At 43.5% G+C, this 20697-nt stretch overlaps 3 protein-coding genes across 3 annotated transcripts; 2 read left to right on the top strand and 1 right to left on the bottom strand.

The window, feature by feature from the left end:
• The first annotated feature begins 74 nt into the window (after positions 1-74).
• On the top strand, positions 75-2115 carry LOC134039325 (uncharacterized). The gene has a single exon (XM_062485129.1). The coding sequence runs from the start codon at positions 106-108 to the stop codon at positions 1234-1236; it is 1131 nt and encodes a 376-aa protein (XP_062341113.1). The 5' UTR covers positions 75-105; the 3' UTR covers positions 1237-2115.
• A 147-nt stretch (positions 2116-2262) lies between these two features.
• LOC134039324 (SH2B adapter protein 2-like) lies at positions 2263-20697 on the bottom strand. Its single transcript, XM_062485128.1, has 9 exons — positions 20515-20697; positions 14954-15691; positions 14659-14760; positions 13558-13649; positions 13176-13264; positions 12760-12903; positions 12297-12490; positions 4259-4430; positions 2263-3555 (listed from the first exon to the last, which is right to left on the bottom strand). Exons 2-9 carry the CDS (start codon positions 15440-15442, stop codon positions 3224-3226), a joined length of 1614 nt encoding a protein of 537 aa, XP_062341112.1. The 5' UTR covers positions 15443-15691; positions 20515-20697; the 3' UTR covers positions 2263-3223.
• On the top strand, positions 5597-11584 carry LOC134039323 (uncharacterized). Its single transcript, XM_062485127.1, has 7 exons — positions 5597-5773; positions 5960-6069; positions 6151-6187; positions 6312-6703; positions 6943-11116; positions 11248-11332; positions 11435-11584. The coding sequence occupies exons 1-7, from the start codon at positions 5714-5716 to the stop codon at positions 11551-11553; spliced, it is 4977 nt and encodes a 1658-aa protein (XP_062341111.1). The 5' UTR covers positions 5597-5713; the 3' UTR covers positions 11554-11584.

The raw sequence follows: 20697 nt of genomic DNA, 5'->3' as shown, positions 1-20697 counted from the left end.
ATTCCAATTGGCTTAATTCAATGTGCTTTTTATAATCTTGCATTTCATTGGCTCATCCCCAACAAACCCGGAAACCGGTTTGTAATTTTCTTGGTCACAGCAAAAATGGCGGAGGTCAGGCTGGGAACTGGCAAGCGAGCCTATACTTTCTTAAAAACCACATACTCACAGTCACCCCTAAGGTTTGAAGGCAAAGATGCGATACAACCGGCAGCTGTAACAGTTAACCGATTGACTGAAGCTAAAAATAACCGAGATCAAACCCAGCAGATTTTTAAATGGAGTCAACCTGTCGGAATTCCTCGGAAGGGCATGATGTTTGAAAACACAAGGACTCCGTGCGGTCTAACGGACGTTATAATTGTCAACAAACTTTACCATGACCTTGGATTGAAACGTTACCGGGAGGAATTGCTTTGTGCATTTCAACAGAATGACGTTGACAATCAGCTGCCTGATGCGCCGCTATGTTTTTACCTCAGTTCGCCTCAAAAGCCAGACTGTCAGGTCCAACTCATGGCCAGATTGTTTAGCAGGAGGGAAACCTGTTTGTTGGTGCCCACCACAAAGTTCGGCCACAACCAGAAAAGGACATTCAGCACGGTGTTGTTTACAAATAGGCAGCCAAGAGTGACTTTTAATCTGCTAAACAGTTATGAACAGCTACTGAGTAGGTGTTACGGCAGCAGTGACGGTAACTCGTCTGAGACTCTATACAAAACCAAAACCGGATATTATGATATCCTTGAGGTGAATCCAAACGCAACCCACGCTCAAATAAAAACTGCTTATTACAAGCAGTCTTTCATCTACCATCCGGACAAGAACGCGGGTAGCGAGCACGCTACTCTCCGCTTCTCTGATATCAGCGAGGCTTACAATGTTTTGGGAAATAAAGGTCTGAGAAAGAAATACGACCGAGGTATTTTGAGTCAATCAGATATTACAGGAGCCAGTAGACCTACAGGAAAGGGCACCAGTAGTTCAACGTCTCATCAAACCAGGGCTACAAAGTCTGCTGCTGTGGGCATAGACAGTAAAAACATCTTCGACTTCGACAAATTCTACAAGTCTCACTACAATGAACAACTTCAAAGAGATAAGGAATTGCGCCAAAGAAAAGAGGAATTACTGAGGAAGAAACATGCGGATTTAAAGGACAGGGAGGTGGGTAGAATGCTTGAGATGGGCGTAGCAATGCTGGTGATAATGGCAGTGATCATTTTGATCAATTGAAATTGACACTGGTCTTGCACGGGACATTACTTTTGCTGAAATCACAGGATGCACACAAGGTGTGAGTGCAGTGGACATCAGAACAAAAAACACCTGTCAACAGAAATGATTGGTCATCATTTTTGCAATCTGCTTTCTAGTTTCTCTATGAATCAGAATCTGCTACTGAAAACGCTGCTACTATACGCCTAAATATGTTTTAAGCTAAAACCAGGCTATAAGTGATATGACCACACCACAAAATACCATTGTTCTGTACTACTTACCACCACCTTGTCCGTTTTAAAACCAGTCTGAAATTTAAAAGTGGGAAAGATGGAAGGTATGCTGTTGGTGAAATAGTTCAATATTCAAAGGAATAGTGTACAGTTAGTTGAAAAGCATTTCAGTCTGGGCAATTTTACTTGGATTTGTCTTATTTCATATTACGGAGAAGGGAATTGAAAATAGCATTATCAACCTGTCACTGATAGAGCCCAGATGTAATGAAAATAAAATACTCAATTCCTCTGGCTTTTATATTGATGTGAAGAACTGGACATTTTGTTTGAAAATGAAGCAAAACGACAAATGGATTAAATACTTGAGCATCCTTTCCGTAAGGGGATGCTACACTTTCAAATATGTGCAAGGGAGTACTTGTGCATGCTTTGTGCACTTTGAACCAGTAGTCCTTCAATGAAAATTTGAAACGTGGATTAAAGGCTCCAAGATTGGCTTGACCTCTAGTGGAAGGTGGAGGAAATCTTTCTCCCAAGAGACATGCCAGTGGAAAGTAATGCATATATTAAATTGCCGGAAAAATGTGCCTTTATTTAACCACACGTTCTATGTAATTAAGAGGAATAAAGTATTTATGATATGCTCATTGAAGCATTACATTGAATGAATGCGGCCTTGGTCTTTATGCACCAGCATCAATACAAATACGGAATACAAAAAGGCTCACAATGTATGAAGTCAACATCCTATGCCTTTCAAGAAGAAACGGTTGAACTATGAACCACTGTATGACTTGCAAAGTAGCACAGTAATTACAAATACAATTTTATTGTAATGATTGCATTGATATGGAATCACATGTAAAATAATCTCATGTCCACTGCGTTTACATCTTCATTTTTGTCACATAAATCCAAAGTCATAACCAGAGTTAAGACATTATTTTACAGGGTCAAGGTCCTATCGAGTTGCCAAAATATTTCAATATTCACAAAACATTGGACTTAACATTCACCATTGTACCACAGTAGGAGATGGAGTATTCATTCATTGAATCAATCATTCAGTGAAGATTGTCTTGAGTTTAATTGAAAGCATCTTCCTGCTTAACCCTTGTGTTATCTTCGGGTCATTCTGACCCATCAGTCATTGTGACCCACCGTCGTATTGCGACAAATTTACCTCATACAAAAACAATCGTTATGAACCTTTGGGTCATGTGACCCGAAGGCAGCACGAGGGTTAAAAGAAAATTATTTGTATTTGTTTTTGTATTGGGTAAAATTGGGTAAACACAACGATGGTTCGTTATGAACCTTTGGGTCATGTGACCCGAAGGCAGCACGAGGGTTAAAGGATATTCAACACTACAGTCTTTAGTTCAGAGGTGGATATGAATATTTGGTCTAGAGATTTTAACAATTTACAAGTTATTTAGGATAACTATCCCAGTTCAGTCAGCAGTTTCTTGTACACCCTTGTAAATAACAGTGCTTCCAGACTGGAGGTTATAACTAATTACAGCAATAGAGTCTGAGGAGCTAGGCTACTCACAGTACATTAGACAGCTCGCTGCAGATTCACTTTGTCACTGGAACCCTTACTTACACATACCTGACTTCAATATATTTTTTTTCCCCCCTTGGTATACTCACCGTTTACTGGACCGGATACTGGGTCCATTAAGTGTTAAAAAAAATATATGTATTTATCCTAAATCCTACAAATACATCAGTATCAGATGTGACCAGTTTTTTTTTAATCCTCAATAGAGTGAGTACTGATTCTCTACAGCTCTTGTCCTCTGTGTGACATCATTCTCCTGCTGTTCATCAGCAGAGCCACTGGATGGCGCCAGTAAGTGTTCTGTACTGCCACTTCGACTCCTCAGGCCTCCTCCGTTCCCTGCACTGTTGCCCTCCAGCCTGGGGAAGGCGGGAGGGCCACGGGATAGGGCAGGAGAGCCCGGTGCGTGAGGAGCCTCCACAGACTGGCCCATGGAGTGCAACACTCCAGGATAGAAGTGTGCCGATTGGTGGAAGCCGTTTCGACAGGCAGGCTCTCTGACAGGGGTGGATGTCCTCGACACACTGAGCTCTACAACAGAGCGCAATACGCAAAGGAAACAAATGTTAGGATTTTTCAGACATCTAAATGTGTCCAGATGACCACACCCGATGAGCACACGTTACACTCCTTCGTCAAATGCATCCGTAGAAATTCAGTTCCCATGCATATTTAAGTATTTATCCAGACAACCAATATGCAAACGAAATAAGAGTTGGGATTTGTTTGAAAAACGTGGTTCTAATGCTCTCTCTTAATGAAAGCAGAGAACCCAGCATCGGAGCAGAGCATTTGCAGCTGCACTGGAGTGAGACAGGAAAAGAGAGGAACCAGCGGAGGGTAGAAAAGAGGGCTGAGCACAGACGGGAAATCCCACATGGGAGGAGAAGAGAAGTGGGGTCTTAGGAAAGTGCCCCCCTTTCACATCTTTCCAGTGGCTGATTTTCACTAGACTTTCGGTTTTCCTCGATTATGAATATCTGATCCTGGATGTGTCCCCCCTCCTGTAGGTTTCCCTCGAATGAGAACCTACAGGAAAGGCTGAAGTGAAAAGGCCCTACAATAAGGGGGACAATGTGTGTGACATGCAGACAGGTCATACAATCGTGCCGGGAATAGCTAAGCCATCCTGGAATACGAGGAAGATTGAGTCATTGAAAGTGAAACAGACATACTGCAGAAGCATCATATGCATGTTATACGTTAGTACACCAGATGTTTGTTTGTTTTTTACCTGGACAGCTGCGTTGCATTTGAACGTAATGGCGGAGCGTGACATCAGAGGCTCCGCGGGACTCCAGGGGGATTGGGTGGCAGTGGAAGTGCTGCAGCATGTCTACGACGTTCTGGAACCACAAGTGGTGCACATGACACTGGCCCCGCGAGTCCACGGAGAGACGCAGGTGCTGCAGGAACACACACACACACCGCAGTGTGCCGCAAGCACAGGTGTCACGGGATACCACGAGATATCACGCAGACATACAGTACGACAATACATCCGCGAGCGGCAGAAGATTGATGTGCGCGTAGTTAAGGCCAACACAGAAACCAATTCAACTCAGACAGGAAAATCCCTCTACTGTGTACATGCATCTTAAGGTCTGCCAATGTTGTGATTGTGGCCAATGTCCATGTGAATGCATATGTGAATGTGCATAATTATGTAACTGGCCACTTGGATAAATTGTTTTGAAAGAATCCCCCATCCCTCCCGTATTCCAATTATTTGCTCTGACAGTATATAGTGGTTGTGTTATGTTTAGGTATTACATTTTAATTTTATAATTTAATTTTGGCTTCTGACGTTTGTTTTTCAATGAAGAGGACCATCTACATTTGTTCAGCCAACAGTCCAAACCTCTCAGCCATGGCCATTGTGGTAATTGCACCTCACAGTGAATTTACAAACACTCCAATCTAAAGAGACCGATAGACAATTGACCATGTTCTAAGTAAATAGTTTCCGAACTAAAGACACAAACTTCCTAAAATAATCCTATTTAGAATGCTGTGATATTTCATCCTGCACTAAATTGCTTCAATCTATCACTGGCTCGGATTATGTCACAATGGGGTCTGTCATGTTTGTGTGATGTCATGTAATTCTGTAGTCCCTGCGCTTGCACTTGCAAACATTCATACTTCAGATGACAGTAATGCCAAAGAAGCTTAAGGTAGGCCCCAGGTGGATTTAAAAGTGTACATTAAATAATATATAAAGAATACAGAAGGGGGGTGTCCAACCTTGTATCTACTGTTACACTTTCCTGTGAGCAAAATTACTAAACTATATAATATACACTATGATACTTTGCATAATCCATCAATATATATATATATATAGTTTTGTAGTTCATATCAAACAAAACATGTTTTAAATGATGGATTATGCAAAGTATCATAGTATATATATATATATATATATATATATATATATATATATATATATAGGCTAGTCAGAGAAAATGAAAGTAGACTAAGTGGAACATAAAACCTGTTGTGAGGCATCTGCAATGATGTCATAATGATTGACCAGTTATGTCATGGAACTCAAGCCTGTGATTTCTTCATTGTGTTGTTAAGCTTGTAACTGCCCACGCACAGTTATTATATGATCACTTCTGTTAACTCAAATATTCAATGTATAATCTTCTTAGATTGAAAGAGCATCTCCTGTGAAGCAGAGATGTCACCGCCTCTGCCTCCAGACTGGCATGTCTGTGAGAAGGCAGACCCCTTGGACGAGGTAATTGTTTTACCAGGTCATTGCGTCTCTTATCTCAAACAAAGGCCTTCATTTAAAGTGCTAAATTATGATAATTTTGTTATTGGGTTCCACTTTCATCTTCCACAGCCCTTGTTACAGAAAGAACATTTTGAACTATTGCTTCTTGTCTGAGAAAATCAATTTGCTCCCTTGTATGTGTAATAGGAGATAAACGTAAAGGTATCAGTTACAGAAGTGGAACATGGCATCCACAATCCGGTTGAGGAGTGCCATCATGCCATGCTTATCAACTTCCTGCAGAAGGTCACAAAGGAGTAAGTTGTGTCCAATATTTGCCAATAAAAAACTGGAATTGGATGGTCAAATCTATCGCATTTACCTATATTGTTTTTCAGGCAATGGATGATGCTGGAAGATGGTGTTTTTGATCAGGTAAGAGTGACAAAGTCGGAATGTATGTGACTTCTCTGCCTATTTCAATAAAGCCTTTGCTATGGGTGTTATATAGGTGTATCTACAGTAACATATCTGGCACATTCTTTCTTGTGAAATACAGTTGGGTCCAGAGCTTACACAAGTGTGCTCAAAGATTGTACAGTTGGTCTCAGATTCTGTCACAAAATCAGTACTGCCAGGCCTCTACCAGATTCTTGACATTAAGAAAGAAGTGGAGACCCCAACACTGCCATGGAAACCACGAGCGTCATCGGTCTCGAGCTTGGACATGTCCCGTGTCGTGACAGTCAGCCAGGCTGAGATGGCCAGTGGCAGTGGACAGTCCAGCCCAAGGAATCACGTCCAGACCTCATCTCCTTCCTCTTCACATGTGGACAAAAAGGACCAGGGACTGCAACACACCACCCAGCTGAAGCACAGGAGGAAGGACCTTACTGGAAAGAGCCGGAAGAACGGAAGCGGGGAAGCGCATGTCTCAACGCCCTCCCTGAGGTATGTTTCTACATGTATTTCAATGTAGCTTAGTACTTAAAATTGCTTCTGCAAAACTAATATGAAATATGCTATGTTGCCAAGCAATACTTACTTTTAGAACATTAAGTATACAGGTGTATAGATGTTTTGGTTTTGAGGTACATATATGTGACAACACAGAGTAATTTTGAAGTACCATCATTTGGAAACTTTTTTCATCATTAAATTAACCGGGTTGGTGTCTGTTTACGTTAAAGGTCCCCAGCCCCTCAGTCAGAGGAGCAGTCAAGTGACTCGAACAGTTCTGACGCCCTAAAAATCCTCCTTGGTGTCCCAGAGGACAGTCTTTTCAAGTCTCTCAAGGGAAACCTGCAGCAGTCCATGAAAGAAATTGCTGATAAATTATACATTAGAAGCCATACTTCTGGCTTCCAGAAACCAAGTCCTGCCATGATGGAGGAGGCAGCAAAAAAAGTCATTTCTAGTGTTTCACTGGTCTTTCAAAGCGCTTCCCCAAGTCAAACTCCTATTCAGAGATCAGGGAGAAGGGGAGAATCACTCTCCAGTTTAACCAAAAACCGGAAAAAGAAGAAGATTCCTACAACAAACAAACAATCTTTTTCAGCTGTTCATTTTGAGAGTGGAAACAAAGCTGGCCGAGAAAGCAGCTGCCTAACAAGAGACGTCATGACAACCATTTCTGACGTAATTGTAGCCAGTGGTGATAAAAGGGATGTTATTCTGCTCGATTCCTTATCTACAAAGTTAAAGATTCTGGCTTCAAACTATGACAAAGCAAAAGCCCTAGTGTCACAGAATGTGGATTCTCTGAATAGAAGACGTACAAACAGTCAGTCAAGTATCAGTGAAACTGGTTCAATTTACAGGTCTCAGCCTAAACCCATGATGAAACTGTCGAGCCGGGAGTTTGAGCTATCCGCAAAGAAAGCTGTGAGTGAGATTCTAATGAAAAAAGCGAGTGCTGTGCTGTTGTCTTCGCAATCAGCCGAGTCTGTTGCTAAATCTGCTCATCGCGTAGAGGCAGCAGCATCTGCTGTTGTTGAAACCTTTGTCGCCAGTATGGAGCATTTGAAAGAGTTTGCTAGGCACGAAAAGCCTCCGACTTGTGAGCACGCCGTGTGGTCTACCGTTTTTCAAGTCTTTAAACGAACGGAACACAAACTGAAGGCATTCTTTTGTACGAGACCACCTACATGCCAAAGTACATGTAACGCTGCCGCTGATGACCAGTCCACACCGCTAGAAAGTAGGGAAACCAGTCCTCTACCACCCCAGGCCAAAATGGGAATCAGAAGCAAAAGTAATTCAGTGTTACAACAGAGTTCAGAAAAAGTCGCTATTCCAGGAGGGCTTAGTGACCCCTCCAGGCCACTGTGGACACAGAAGAACCCACTGGAACAAAAGCTCCTATTGACAACGTGCACAAAAGAGGTCATTGCAGAGCTCCTACTTTTATGTGACACAGACGGCTCAAACGAGGACCACTCCTCTGCTGAGGAGGGAAAAGCCTGGAACAAATCTTGTGAAAGACAAGGTTTTGTATGGGAAGTTCTCTCTCAGCTTGAGAAAATCTCCCTCGGCAAACATTCATCAATACACGATGACCTGTCTGTTCCTGATTGCGATGCCCAGTTCCCCCCACACGCGACTCTCTCGAGCCACTCAGTTCAATCGCTGTTCCGTGAGGACTTTCAGACAGCTGCCACACAAGCTGTGAGTGAACTCCTAGTCAAGTTCAACAACGTGACGAGCACACTTGCCGCATTCAACTCTGACGCAAACCAAATAGATCATAGCACCTTGACAAAGGACAGACATGTCCTTTCCACACAAAATGCGGATGCTGTCGCCTCTGACATAGTGGAGATATTTGTTGAGGACCTACAGAGAATGGCACAGCCTACAGAAGGACTGCAGAGACAGAGCAGCGTACTAGAAAGTATCCAAAAGCTTCAAAGCAGGATTCGGTCTGCGACTGCCCTTCTCTACCATGGTGTCCAGGAAAAAATTAAGGATTTCTCTCTCCCACAGCAGAGCCAGGGGGTGAGGACAGTTAGTGAAAGGGAACCTAACCTGCCGTGTTACACTGGTACAGTTCCTCTGCTTATAGAGAACTCGGAACGTGGCTTTGGATCAACCACGGCGAAAGAGAGAGCGCGACGGTTTGCCACCAAAACCAGAGAGGTCATTTCAACCATCCTTACCTCCTTTAAAGACAAACCAGCCACTGATGCATGCTCCTCCTCTTTGAGAAAAAGTCAATCTGATGAGTCCCTCGAGGTCACTCTGTTCGTGAGTGGCGTCCTCACTCAGCTGGAGGACATGTCCCACTCGCCAAAGACATCATCTCCATTTGAAGACTTCCTTCCAGAAGATTCTCTTGAGACGGCTTTCGCATCAAGGGAACAAGGGGACACCATTCCCATTGAAGACATTGCATGTTTCCTGTGTCTTTCTAGTGGGGGCCTTCAAAGACTTCAAAGCCCTGAATTTCACACACAAGCTTTGGAGGATGTTAGTGGACTCCTGAACGCATCAACTTGGACAGCTAGGGATGGGTGGACAGGGAGCGAAAACGACACCTTAAGCCCAGGTGGTGGCAATAAAGACCTTGATTACTCAACTGTGCACCCTATTGGGCTAGACGTCGATTGTCCCACCTCATCATTGCCAGTTGACACTGCCAGTGAGATCATCAAGAGCGTAGTGAACGACTTTGAAGAGCTCACCCAGCCAATCGAATCGTCGTACAGTCATGGACCAACCACAGCTCAGGTATCCGAGAGGCGGATCTGGGATGTTGCTTTCAATATGTACCACCACGTGCAGAGCAAAGTGAAGGAGTTTCTGATCGTTCAGAGATCAAACCAGTGCATAACAGTAGAACCTAGGTCCAGCCAGCAGGAAGAAACAGCTCATGGGTCCATCCGCTTAAATGACAGCATAGCATCATCTCAAGCAGCTAGACTTTGCGAGCTGGAACACAAGCGAATCAGGCGTAGAAGTACTGCCAAAGGTGCCTCCACAAAATCAAGGCCAGAGCAGGAGAGGGTTTTGGTAATACCTGGCACTGCTATGCCTACTGGTTTAGTTCCTGTTGGCCGTCCCATTATCAGGAGCACCATCATTGAGGAATCATTTGGCACTGAGGACACGCTCCCAGGAAACCTCCTCATTCAAGTCAGACAGGCCGCTAGTGCCATAGCTGACGAGATGGTGGAGAGTGTAAAGCCGACCAACAAGGAGGACGGGAGGGGTATACCTCACCCGCGATGCCTTCGCTATGCCATTCGAAAGCTCCAGAAGATGATGTCCGCGGAGGTCCTCCACGATTTCACTCACAAATTTTTGGAGATTGTCGACGACCTCGTTCGAGATGGCAAAGGCTCGTCGCACATCTTTAAACTGGGCAAGAGGACTTTGGATTCCACCCTCTTGTGGCTACAATGGCGAGACAGGACCTGCACTGCGTCCAGTACATTATGCGCTCGGCTTCTCCCCATTTTTGCGGAGGAATCATTGAAGATGATCTTGAGACATTTCTGCAGGCAACTCTCCCAAAGAAGATCACACAGGCTTAATAAGAAGCCATATGCCTCTGATCTTGAGGGACAAAGCACATCTGCCTGCAGGGTCATTCCTATCAGAATTGATCCCAGTACGTCGTTGGATTATGACAACACACTCAATCAGCTGTCCAATGTGATGAAAAGGGAAATGATGGACGCAATCTCAATAGGTTCAACTGACATCGTGTCCAATTCTAAAGCTTTCAACAGGACCTCTGTATCCAGAACTAGCATGGCTACGAGAAAGATAGTTCAAGGAGTCTTAACTTTGGTTCAATTGTCAAGCAGCGCAGATAATTTGATCAACCACCGTGGACAAACTGGAGACTCGCTTACATCCGTTTCCACATCCTCTGAAGTGCTAAACAGAGAGGATTATCAGTCCTTGGTGCTCACGATGTCTCTGAAACTGCTGGTGGAAATATGTCCACACGCATCTGAGAGAGAGGAGATGTCAAGAGACGTCACAATGCTGGTGCTGTCAGATTTCTACGCAGCATCTGGCCTATCGGGGACACACACCTACCCCCCCGATCTGAAGATTCACAGGATCTTCCGAAATGTTTATAAGGAGCTTCTGCTCACGTTTGGAACCAACGAAGTGCTCAAGGTGGCTGTCAATATTCAGGATCCTTATTTTATTAGCATTATGGCCAAATCCTTGACAAATGAGCTCCTAAACACATGTGGCACAACACAATCTCGAAATGTCACTCAAGTGTCATCACCTGGTGATCCTAAATCTGGAGAAGTGAAGAATGAAACTCATTCCACCGCCACGGCAAAGAAAACCAGGAAGCGGAGATACTATTCTATTTTGAAGAAGTGGTTCAACCAAAAGGTTAGTTTCATATACTATTTTCATTAACACCACTGCACTGCATTATGATATAGTGAGCGTTTTACAGAAATTATTTGTGTATCGCAATATACATCCGTCTAAATGTTATTAATGAATTTTCTCTCATCAAGCTGAAGTCCAGGGAAGAGGTTAAGATGAACGATCCTCAACAGATCATGGAGAGCCAGCATCAGCCAGCCTCCTCAACTGCCACGGGTATGTGTTTGCTTGGCTGAATTGTTACACTTAACTACACCGTCCTGTACACCTTGCACCGTTGATCTCCTTGACTCTTTACGGAATCATTTTTGGTTTCAGAGAGAGATGGTGTGCCTTTCACTTCAGTCAAAGAAAAGACCAGAAAATCTACTTTCTTCCCGCGAATGGTTGGAGCCATCACCAAGGCATTTAGACTATCCAGAAAAAACAACTCATAATTTCATATGAATACAATATATATAACAATAAATTCATTTTGAAATTAAGACTGGCACACTTGCAGTGCTCATTCTATCGTCAAAGATGCTGTAAAGCAAATTCCATGATTTGCTTATCAGTACATTATATACGTGTTGTATATGCATATGAGTTGCTGAAAGCATGTGCAAAGCTCTAAAACTTTGTTAGACCATTGAGCAGTTTCTCACCCGTTTTCAGCTCAGGTTTTGTATAGGCGGGGAAAAACCCAAAAGTAGCATGTATACGATTGGTGAAACCCAACCCATCTACGTCACAGCCACCCATCTACGTCACAACACAGACCGTTGCATTCTGTTACTCAGCTGGTACGATGCAAAGACAAAGTAATTAACACAAAACACTCAGAGACTGCAGGTAGGTCTGTTCTGATATCTGCAATTGATTTTAGCTAGTGTTGCTGTTAACAACACATTCTTCTGTGGTGTGATGAACTTAAAACTCATTTTCAATTCCACTTTACAGCATCTTTAATTGTTTGACCATACCGTTCGCCATCTCAACCTCTGAGAAGGGCTTTACTCTGCCAAACTCTTTAGAAACTCTTCTTTCGTTCTTTAAGAACTTTTGATAATAGCTCACAAGATGCCTAGCAAGAAGTCCATAGAAGATAGAAGTGAATGTTTGACCTTTTCATAGGTTTTCAGTTGAGTCAAATGTGTGGGTCTATTTGGCTGTGGAACGAGTCCCTGTGTGACCTTACCTTGGCCTTGCCCTGGAAGTTAAAGGTGAGGACAAATTCTCCGAGGCGTGTCTCGCTCTGGCGAATCACAAAGAGCCCGTGGCTTCGAACACCGCCCACCAACACCAGTTGCGCAGCACGTACCCTCGACAGCGTGCCGTGAAACCATGGGTAACAGGTCAGAGAGGTGTCTGTATCAGTACTGAGTAAACCCTCTATAAAGAAGAAAAAAAAAAAAAAAAAAAAAACAATAACTCATTGGGACAGTTCTATAAAACTCAGGTAAGGTACTGTAGTTGTAAACATATAGACAGTACACTTCTCTACCTTTGAAACCATCACAAAAAGACTATCAATGGAAATCCTTAATCTGACAATCACCAAAAAAGGTCTAGCTGTACATAGAGTAGCTGTACAAACTGCACAGTAGAATCTGCACATCACGTTTAAATAGCCCTGTAGCATTCAGAGAGCTAGACAGTACCTGCTCCGGGTCTGACGGTCTCCAGAGACTGGAGGAAGCGCTCCAGGGGGACGTGTGCAGGGTGGACAGGGGAGGCCAGGGTCCTACACCGGGGACCTGAAGGGCCACAGGGGCCAGAGCGGGGCTGGCTGCTCCGGTGTAGTCCTGATCGGGACAAGGACAGAGCATGGAGGACTGGTTACAGTTACCGGATACAAAACCTACAGCCTGACACTGAGATAACAAGCTTCAAATCTATCGCCCCAGAGCCCAATTTGACCTGGAAGAGGTCAAATCTTTAAAAAAGATTGATCTTAAAATTCCAGTTATTTTATTGACTGCATATAGTTATTGTACATAGTAAATATAATGGAAGGTAAAATGAAAGCTGTTCTACTTTTGGCCAAAGAGAGGAGAGTTCGAAATGCGAAACTCACTTGGAGATTCGAGCTCACAACTGCAGGTCGACACAGAGGGGAACTGGCCATGAGGACATGATGTCAGCTCAATGTCGTCTCCACTATCCCTGTCACAAACAGCAAACAGACACAGTCACCGAGACTGACACGATTACAAGTGGACATCCATTTTGGGCATGTGCAGTAAATACTATGGGTGCATCCGACAAGCCTCCTCTCCATCGAAAACGCATCGGAATTCACAGGATCTGGCGATATTAACGGTGTTGTGAATATCCAGTGACACCTTTCTTTTAGAGGATCCACCCCCTGCGTTTTCACATTTTGTGGAGATGGAGAGTGGATGCACATCCATTTTCACTTAGCTGCGCACGTAGGAGGAGTCTTCTGTTTTTTTTACCCTGGGTCTATGCAGTCCTGAATGTCAGCCACCCACGAGTGCTTCTGTAGAGAGTCTAAAGTCTCCAAGATGTACTCTTCTCCATTCTCCACCTACAATATGACCAAGGTGTTAAGACTCGATATGGAATAGAGTTCAAAATCACAGATACACGGAAAATGTCACAAACCAGTTGTTTTGTATGACCTGCTATTTTAACTGCATGTGTACGATTGATTCTTTTGAAATGCATTCCTCCCTTTTCTACCCCCCTCACTTGTTTTACATACCCGGTTCACTCTTTCCTGTTTACAGTTTAAGCTACATGCTCTATGGCCCAGAACGTGAAGGTACATTTTATATCGAGGTTTTAGGATTACAATGTCTGTCATATGCCACTTCTTATGTTCACAAAGTTACTACCTTGTCATGTGCTACAACAGTTTAAGCTACATGCTCTATGGCCCAGAACGTGAAGGTACATTTTATATCGAGGTTTTAGGATTACAATGTCTGTCATATGCCACTTCTTATGTTCACAAAGTTACTACCTTGTCATGTGCTACAACAGTTTAAGCTACATGCTCTATGGCCCAGAACGTGAAGGTACATTTTATATCGAGGTTTTAGGATTACAATGTCTGTCATATGCCACTTCTTATGTTCACAAAGTTACTACCTTGTCATGTGCTACAACCTTATTAAGGTATTTACAGAGTAAGTCACTAAAATCAGGCTATTCAGTTACAATATTACCATCTATAAAACATTCAAATACCAAGTGGAAAATATGAAGATATAACATCCAATTAGAAGCTTGTTTTTGAACTGACAATCCAAGTTAAGGTGCCATATTTAGCTGTGGTTTCTAATGGAAACTGAATGTTAAACTATTTTTATCTCAGTCATTTTCAACATATCACACACCAGTAGCTGCTGTCCTAATTTGAGTTAGGCTGTACTCATTACATTCACCATTTTGTTAAGACCGTGTACAGAACTTCAGCCTTTCTTTCCTTTGGTTGATTTCATTAGCAGAATTTGTATTATTTTTCATACACGTTGTAGCTTGACTATGCTTGATAGGTTCAAGGTTTAAGTTATGTCAGCTGTGTTGCTGACCTTGAGAACGAAGGTGTTGTCTCTGTCTGGCATCTCCAGGGGCATGGTTGTCCGAACCTCCACAATGGCTGACAGTGGCACACTCACTTTAGGCTTTGAAGACTAGGTAACAGGCAGGACACGTATTATTCATTTGTACTAAGTGTTAGGGCACAATTCAAAAATAACAATGAACAAATCTCCAACCTGCTGGGGGTTTTCACCCAGGACTGCATATGGAAACCACACACTTGCAGTCAAATGATGAGTGTTGTGTTTCACAAACCAAAGATAGTGAATGGGGGGGGGGAACAACCTTGGGGGGCACGTAGAACTCCAGCAGGAACGCCTCCCGCTCCGCGACCCCGCCCGCAGTCCTCCTCAGCAGCAGACGACACTTCTGCCACTGGGCGCTGCTCCCCATGCAGTGGGAGTCGTCAGCGACCATGTAGCGTAGCGCCCCCTCCCTCTGCACCTCGGCTGGTGGGGCCCTGAGGGCCGCCCGGGGGCCCCTGGGCAAACGCAGCAGCCGAGGGCTCCAGCGGCCCGCAGTCTCCCCGTTGAGCCTGCGACGGGGTTCCGGGGAGGCGCCCCGGCTTCTCTGGAGCATGTCCCGGACCCCGTCCACCACACAGAGGCTGACGTTCCGCAGAGAGAAGCCTTTGAGGAAACCGGCTCCGGAGAGTCGCTCCACGGACACGTCCTCTGTGCTCCGGGACTGGCCCAGGGTCAGTCCAGCAGGTGGCCCAGGGTTGTGTTTGGGTCGGTGAGCTCGAGGGCTGGGCTTCTCTGGGGCTCCCTCCATCGCATCCAGGGAGGCTCCGCAGTTCAGAGTAGAAAGCGTGTCCGTTGAACACAATAGCCAATGCGGAAACCCAGAGCTGGAGAACGCACGCCTATCAGACAGGATGTGCTCACATGTGGCTCAACTGGGCGCAAAGGCTTTGATCATTCCGACACGCTGAGCCAGCACAGATATCCATTTGAAAGCTTCCAGTTTGCTAATCACTCCAACTTGTTCCAGACTCTAATTAGCGCAGTCGACTGGTGAAAACTGTGGAAGGAAAATATCAAAAGAGCTGTGAGGCATTTGGATTCACACTATAGAGCTTCCCACATGTGGTGCACCAGTAGTGCTGGCAGGCTTGCTTATTGTCAAGATGAATACGTTGTACATACAAACATTTTCCTTTGTTGATCAATCAGCATGTGCAGCGCGTAACAATGAGAGGCATATAGGGGCTGGAGTCGCCCCCGTTTGCCAAAACAGCCCCTATACAATAGGGATGAAACCAACCATCTACAGTTGCAACATTTCATCAAAATAGCCATCTCTGGTTCAGTGAAACATGAAACTCGTTAAACATAAGACTGACAGCAATCAATACAAACCCTGGGTTGAATTTCATTTTCAATGGACAGGTCTTTGCTGAATATAAAGTGTTGCTATTTTGGGTGAGACAAACAACAAGGACTGAACATGTCTTCACCCAGCAACCCACACACTTCTGAAGTTATGACAGTGCAGATCCATTCGTAGCGTTAAAGTTTTATGAAGCTTTGAACTCTGAAAAAAAAAAAAAAAAAAGATTGTGAGAGAGGATAGGGCCAAAGGCTAAAGCTGGCAAAATAACTACTCCTCAGTGCTGGTATTAATGTAACATATGCTGACTGACATTAACACATGAGGATGACCTTTTAGGTCCAGTCAAGATGGAGGTCTGTGTCGGTAATTGTACGCCACAAGGTCTCTTGTCTGCAGCTTTGAAGATAACCTGACAAAATGTGACTGGTCTCGGAAGATGATTAATCCTGAGGTTGTTGTTTTTTTTAGCTGTTACTGCTTGGCGCTAAACAGAATTGCTTTAAAAAGAGGGCCCAGTACGAGAGAAGGACACATCTCCTTATCTTAAAGACTATCCGTAAATATTAAAGAGGGCCAATTAATGTTATCAGATCGAGGCAGAGGTGATTAAATTGGCCAGGTGCTTGCCTCACAGTGAATCAATGTCAGAACCGATTGTGGTTTTTCCTCTAACCAGCAAGAGGAGATTTCAGGTTATTTGTTTTTTAATGGGTTTTGCCTGTCTCTATGAGGTGGTAGTTTTCAAATTTGGTGTCAACTAAAAGTGAAGGGTCCTGTCACCACTGGCTAGTGGAAATTACCCCCCCCCCCCCCCCCCCACCAATTCTACATCAAATTTCGAAAGAGACTGTTACTACAGGATTTGTTTATGACAGCAGTTCTGTAGCCATCCTGGCAGTTTGAACGAAATCTGAGATTATTCATTGGACAGATTTACTGAATTATGCCGAGTCTGGAGATCCTGGTGTCTTTCAAGGACAAGAGGGGCTTTAAGGTTGAATGGCTTTTAAAAAGGCATGATTTATCATTCAAAAGCAAGTGTGTAAAGTCTAATAGCCATTAGGGATCATTTATAAAGCATATTATTTATATTAATTAAAGTTTTGAAGTTTGTGGCTTATTCTTAAGGCATATGGTTTTGTTTATTTGGTTTAGGCAGGAGGACTCAGTAGTATTGTGTGATTCCTTGATACAATACAATACAATACATGTTTCGGCATTATGGTTCTGCTTGCCGTGGCTCCCTGCCACACTCAACGGAGACACTGTCTTGACATCCGACCAGAGAACGCATTCCCCCAATGAACGGAAACACAGGACCAAGGGTGGAGGCCGGGGAGGCGGAGGCAGTTGAAGCGTCGACCATCCTGTGTGACATGACGAGATGCTAGTGACTCGCTAAGGTCCCGGAGTCTCCAGCTCTGCCCGATTTAAATAAATCACTTGTCTCCATTGCTGGTTCAATACTCCCTATTACTTCTCAGACTGAAACATGAATGCCCTTGCACAGACAACAGCATGTACAACAGTGAGTGAGTCAGAGAGAGAGAGAGAGAATGAGAAACAGAGATACTAAGCATGCATGTGCCATATTGTCACAGTGTGGATCCACCATTAGGACAGCCTGAGGTATGAATGGGTTTGATCTCCCTTCTGCTGAATCCTACTGTTGAATAATGTATGAACACTGTCATGCATTCCAAGAAATTCAAATGGAACTCAGGGGAAAGAAAAGCATAATTTACCTGAGTTTTTACCTGTGCAAGGATTCATCCTCAACTATAATAATCACACAGCAATATGGAGAGTAATAATAGAGAAATTCTGTGTTAAAACACAGCAACATAGTAGGTACTCAAATATACCCATACTTGGGCGAACATGCCATTTAGCAAGTATAAAAATATTAACTGTACCAGCTCTACTCCTCTTACCAAACTCTTTGAGTACTGTGTACGTTTTAGATTTAAAATTGTCATTGTTTATCTGTTGTAGCTAGCTGGCTAGCATGGCCAAGGGAGACAGTCAGTTTGCTTTCAACACAGACTAGTTCTCTGAATGTTGAAGGCTAATTCAGACAGGCAGCCATTGACACCAGCAGAAGGGTGGAGCAAGAGGCTTAATGTGAGAAGGTCATCTGTCAAGTCCTAAAATGTCTGAGTGAGATATTACCTTAATTAAGCAGCGTTGATGGCTAATGGGACCTTTAGACATAGAAGTACAGTAGTTGGATAGATGGTATATCCATAGCATAGGCAAATAACCAAACATGGGTTCTCAATCCAATTCTGCATTTGCAGATGGTGAGTGTAATTGACTTTATTCTGTACTGATAGAGGACCAGGAACAGTGGTTGTTTGAACGAGACACAGTTCTCTCTGATGTTCTGATTCCCCTCATGTGGTCAAACTCAAGACACAGATTCTCTTACCAGGTGGTGTTATTTCCACCCCAGTTCACAAGTTCAAAAGATTCCTCCAAAAAGCTCCAATGCTAAGTGCTCCCTGGATACCCTAATGAACATTCCAGAAGTTTTCCCTCCCTGACCTGAGTCAGGTTGGCATGTTTCAAACTTGAACATGGATTCAACACACAGGAAAGAAGCAACTCATCGATGTACAATTCTTCTACTACCGGCATAAATTCAACAACACTGACAAGCATTGCTTGCTCTCAAAGTGCAAAGTTATAAACTGCTCAAGCTTCAAGACATTTGTTTTTGTCAAGTAAACTCAACATTAAATAGGGACGATGAGCAGTATGTTGTAGGTGTAAATCTTCTAATTTCTCACATACTTAGCAGACCACATCTGACCCAATTTTATCGTAACTTTTTCCTAAGCCTTGCGGCTTGCTTGGGGAGGTCTTGGGGACACATAATAAGGGCCCCAGGGACACAAAGACATTCCCTCTGTTACTTTAGTTCCTGTGAAGAAGGGGCCCTCAGTAGTGGACATGCTCTGTGGGGTGAATCCAATTTGGTGTAAGTGGATTCTGCTTTTAAATTGCTTGCACATTTCTCGAGCCATGCGCCGTGTCTCTGAGGTATTTGTAGTTAGACCAGCGACATACCTTACAGTGAATTATGTCCAATAAGCTTTATCGACTATATACTTTGTGGTGTTATCCTATGTACAATGCTGTTCATACAGTGGGAGGGGAGGGAGGGAGGGAGGGAGGGAGGGGAAAAAGAACACATTTTTCATGTAAAGTTAGTGAAACTGGCTGTATATGTGAATGACACAGATGGAGAGACAGTAAGAGAGAGGAGACTGTGTTTGTGTTCTCGATAAGAGCAGAAATATGATCATTCCTGACCAGTGACCCCTATATTCCACAACTTTATATGGAGACAGGAAGTATCTGTAAGTGGCTAAGACCTCTGACACTACTCCACCCACACATAGCACAGCAGCTGGCCAAACACACACACACACACACACACACACACACACACACACACACACATGTGCACAAACATCAACTCACACGCTTGTGCAGACACAAACACAACCACATGTGGAAACTCTCAGCAGGTCAAACATAGAATAGGTTACTGCATGAAGGAAATGTACCCCTTTACACATCAATTACAAGTTATCTGGTTTTGAGGCATATGAAAAAGTCACATTAAACAGATTGGCTAGCACTGGGGGTGAATGTACCAGCACACATTCCGTTGTGATCAAGGAGACAAGGCTTTGAACAACATCACTAGCATAGGCATGCCCGGCGTTTATCGACAACAGGATGAAGTTCTCATGCATAATAAAACAGTAGAGATATGGATGTTATGGCGAAAACAGTCTCATTTCACTGTGACAGAGATGTCTGTCCCCAAGAATGGACGGATGAAATTAACATTACTGACGTGGAGAAAGGTAAAATCTGGTTTGTGCGCAAGAGATGGTAATGTTTCCACTACTTTGACTGCGAGACAATAGATATTTGGACAACCAACTCATTAGCAGATCCGACTAATCAGTGCATTTGTTAATGATGTTAAGTACCCTACAAAACTAGGCGTTATGCCATCTTGGGATGTAGACGGTAATTGCTATGAATCGTAACTGGCATTTCAGAAGTCCTACCATCAAGTCTTGAAATATAGCCTACACCCACTAATGTAGACAATAATGTACCCAAGTGGATCATTGACGTTAGGAGAAGCGCTGTCAGAACACACTGAAATGTAGGCTACAGCTTCAAATTGACTAAACAACTCTCGTTGAGAAAATGTTCAGTTGGCTACTCTAATTTTAAATGACTAATCGGTAAAAACATTTAATGAATTGGTTTGAATCATGCATTTTAATGTGTTACCGACTTTTAAAGAACCACTTCATTAAGCAGAAACGAGTGAAAACATCACAGGCATCTCAATCACTCTACAATACTAAATTATAAAATAAAATGGCTGGGTAACAAGAAATCAAAGCAATTATTGATGCGTCGTTCAGACTAATTAATTCCAGGAGGTAAATTCCAATTAATTAGTAAACTAAGCTTACCTATTTGTCAGCATACACGCGGTAGTTCGGAACCAAATACCCCTGTTCGCATTCAAACCACTCCATTAACAATACTATTAAATTGCTTCTGTAAATTGCTTTTCAATAAAGAGGTACAATTTCTTCAAATGTTTGCCATATACTCTCTCCATCTGAACAGAGCGAGACACCCGAGCGCTCACG

Source organism: Osmerus eperlanus, chromosome 19, assembly GCF_963692335.1.
Source record: "Osmerus eperlanus chromosome 19, fOsmEpe2.1, whole genome shotgun sequence".
Taxonomy (NCBI): domain Eukaryota; kingdom Metazoa; phylum Chordata; class Actinopteri; order Osmeriformes; family Osmeridae; genus Osmerus; species Osmerus eperlanus.
The sequence above is the reverse complement of the archived record's forward strand: the minus strand, read 5'-3'. Positions and strand labels throughout refer to the sequence as shown.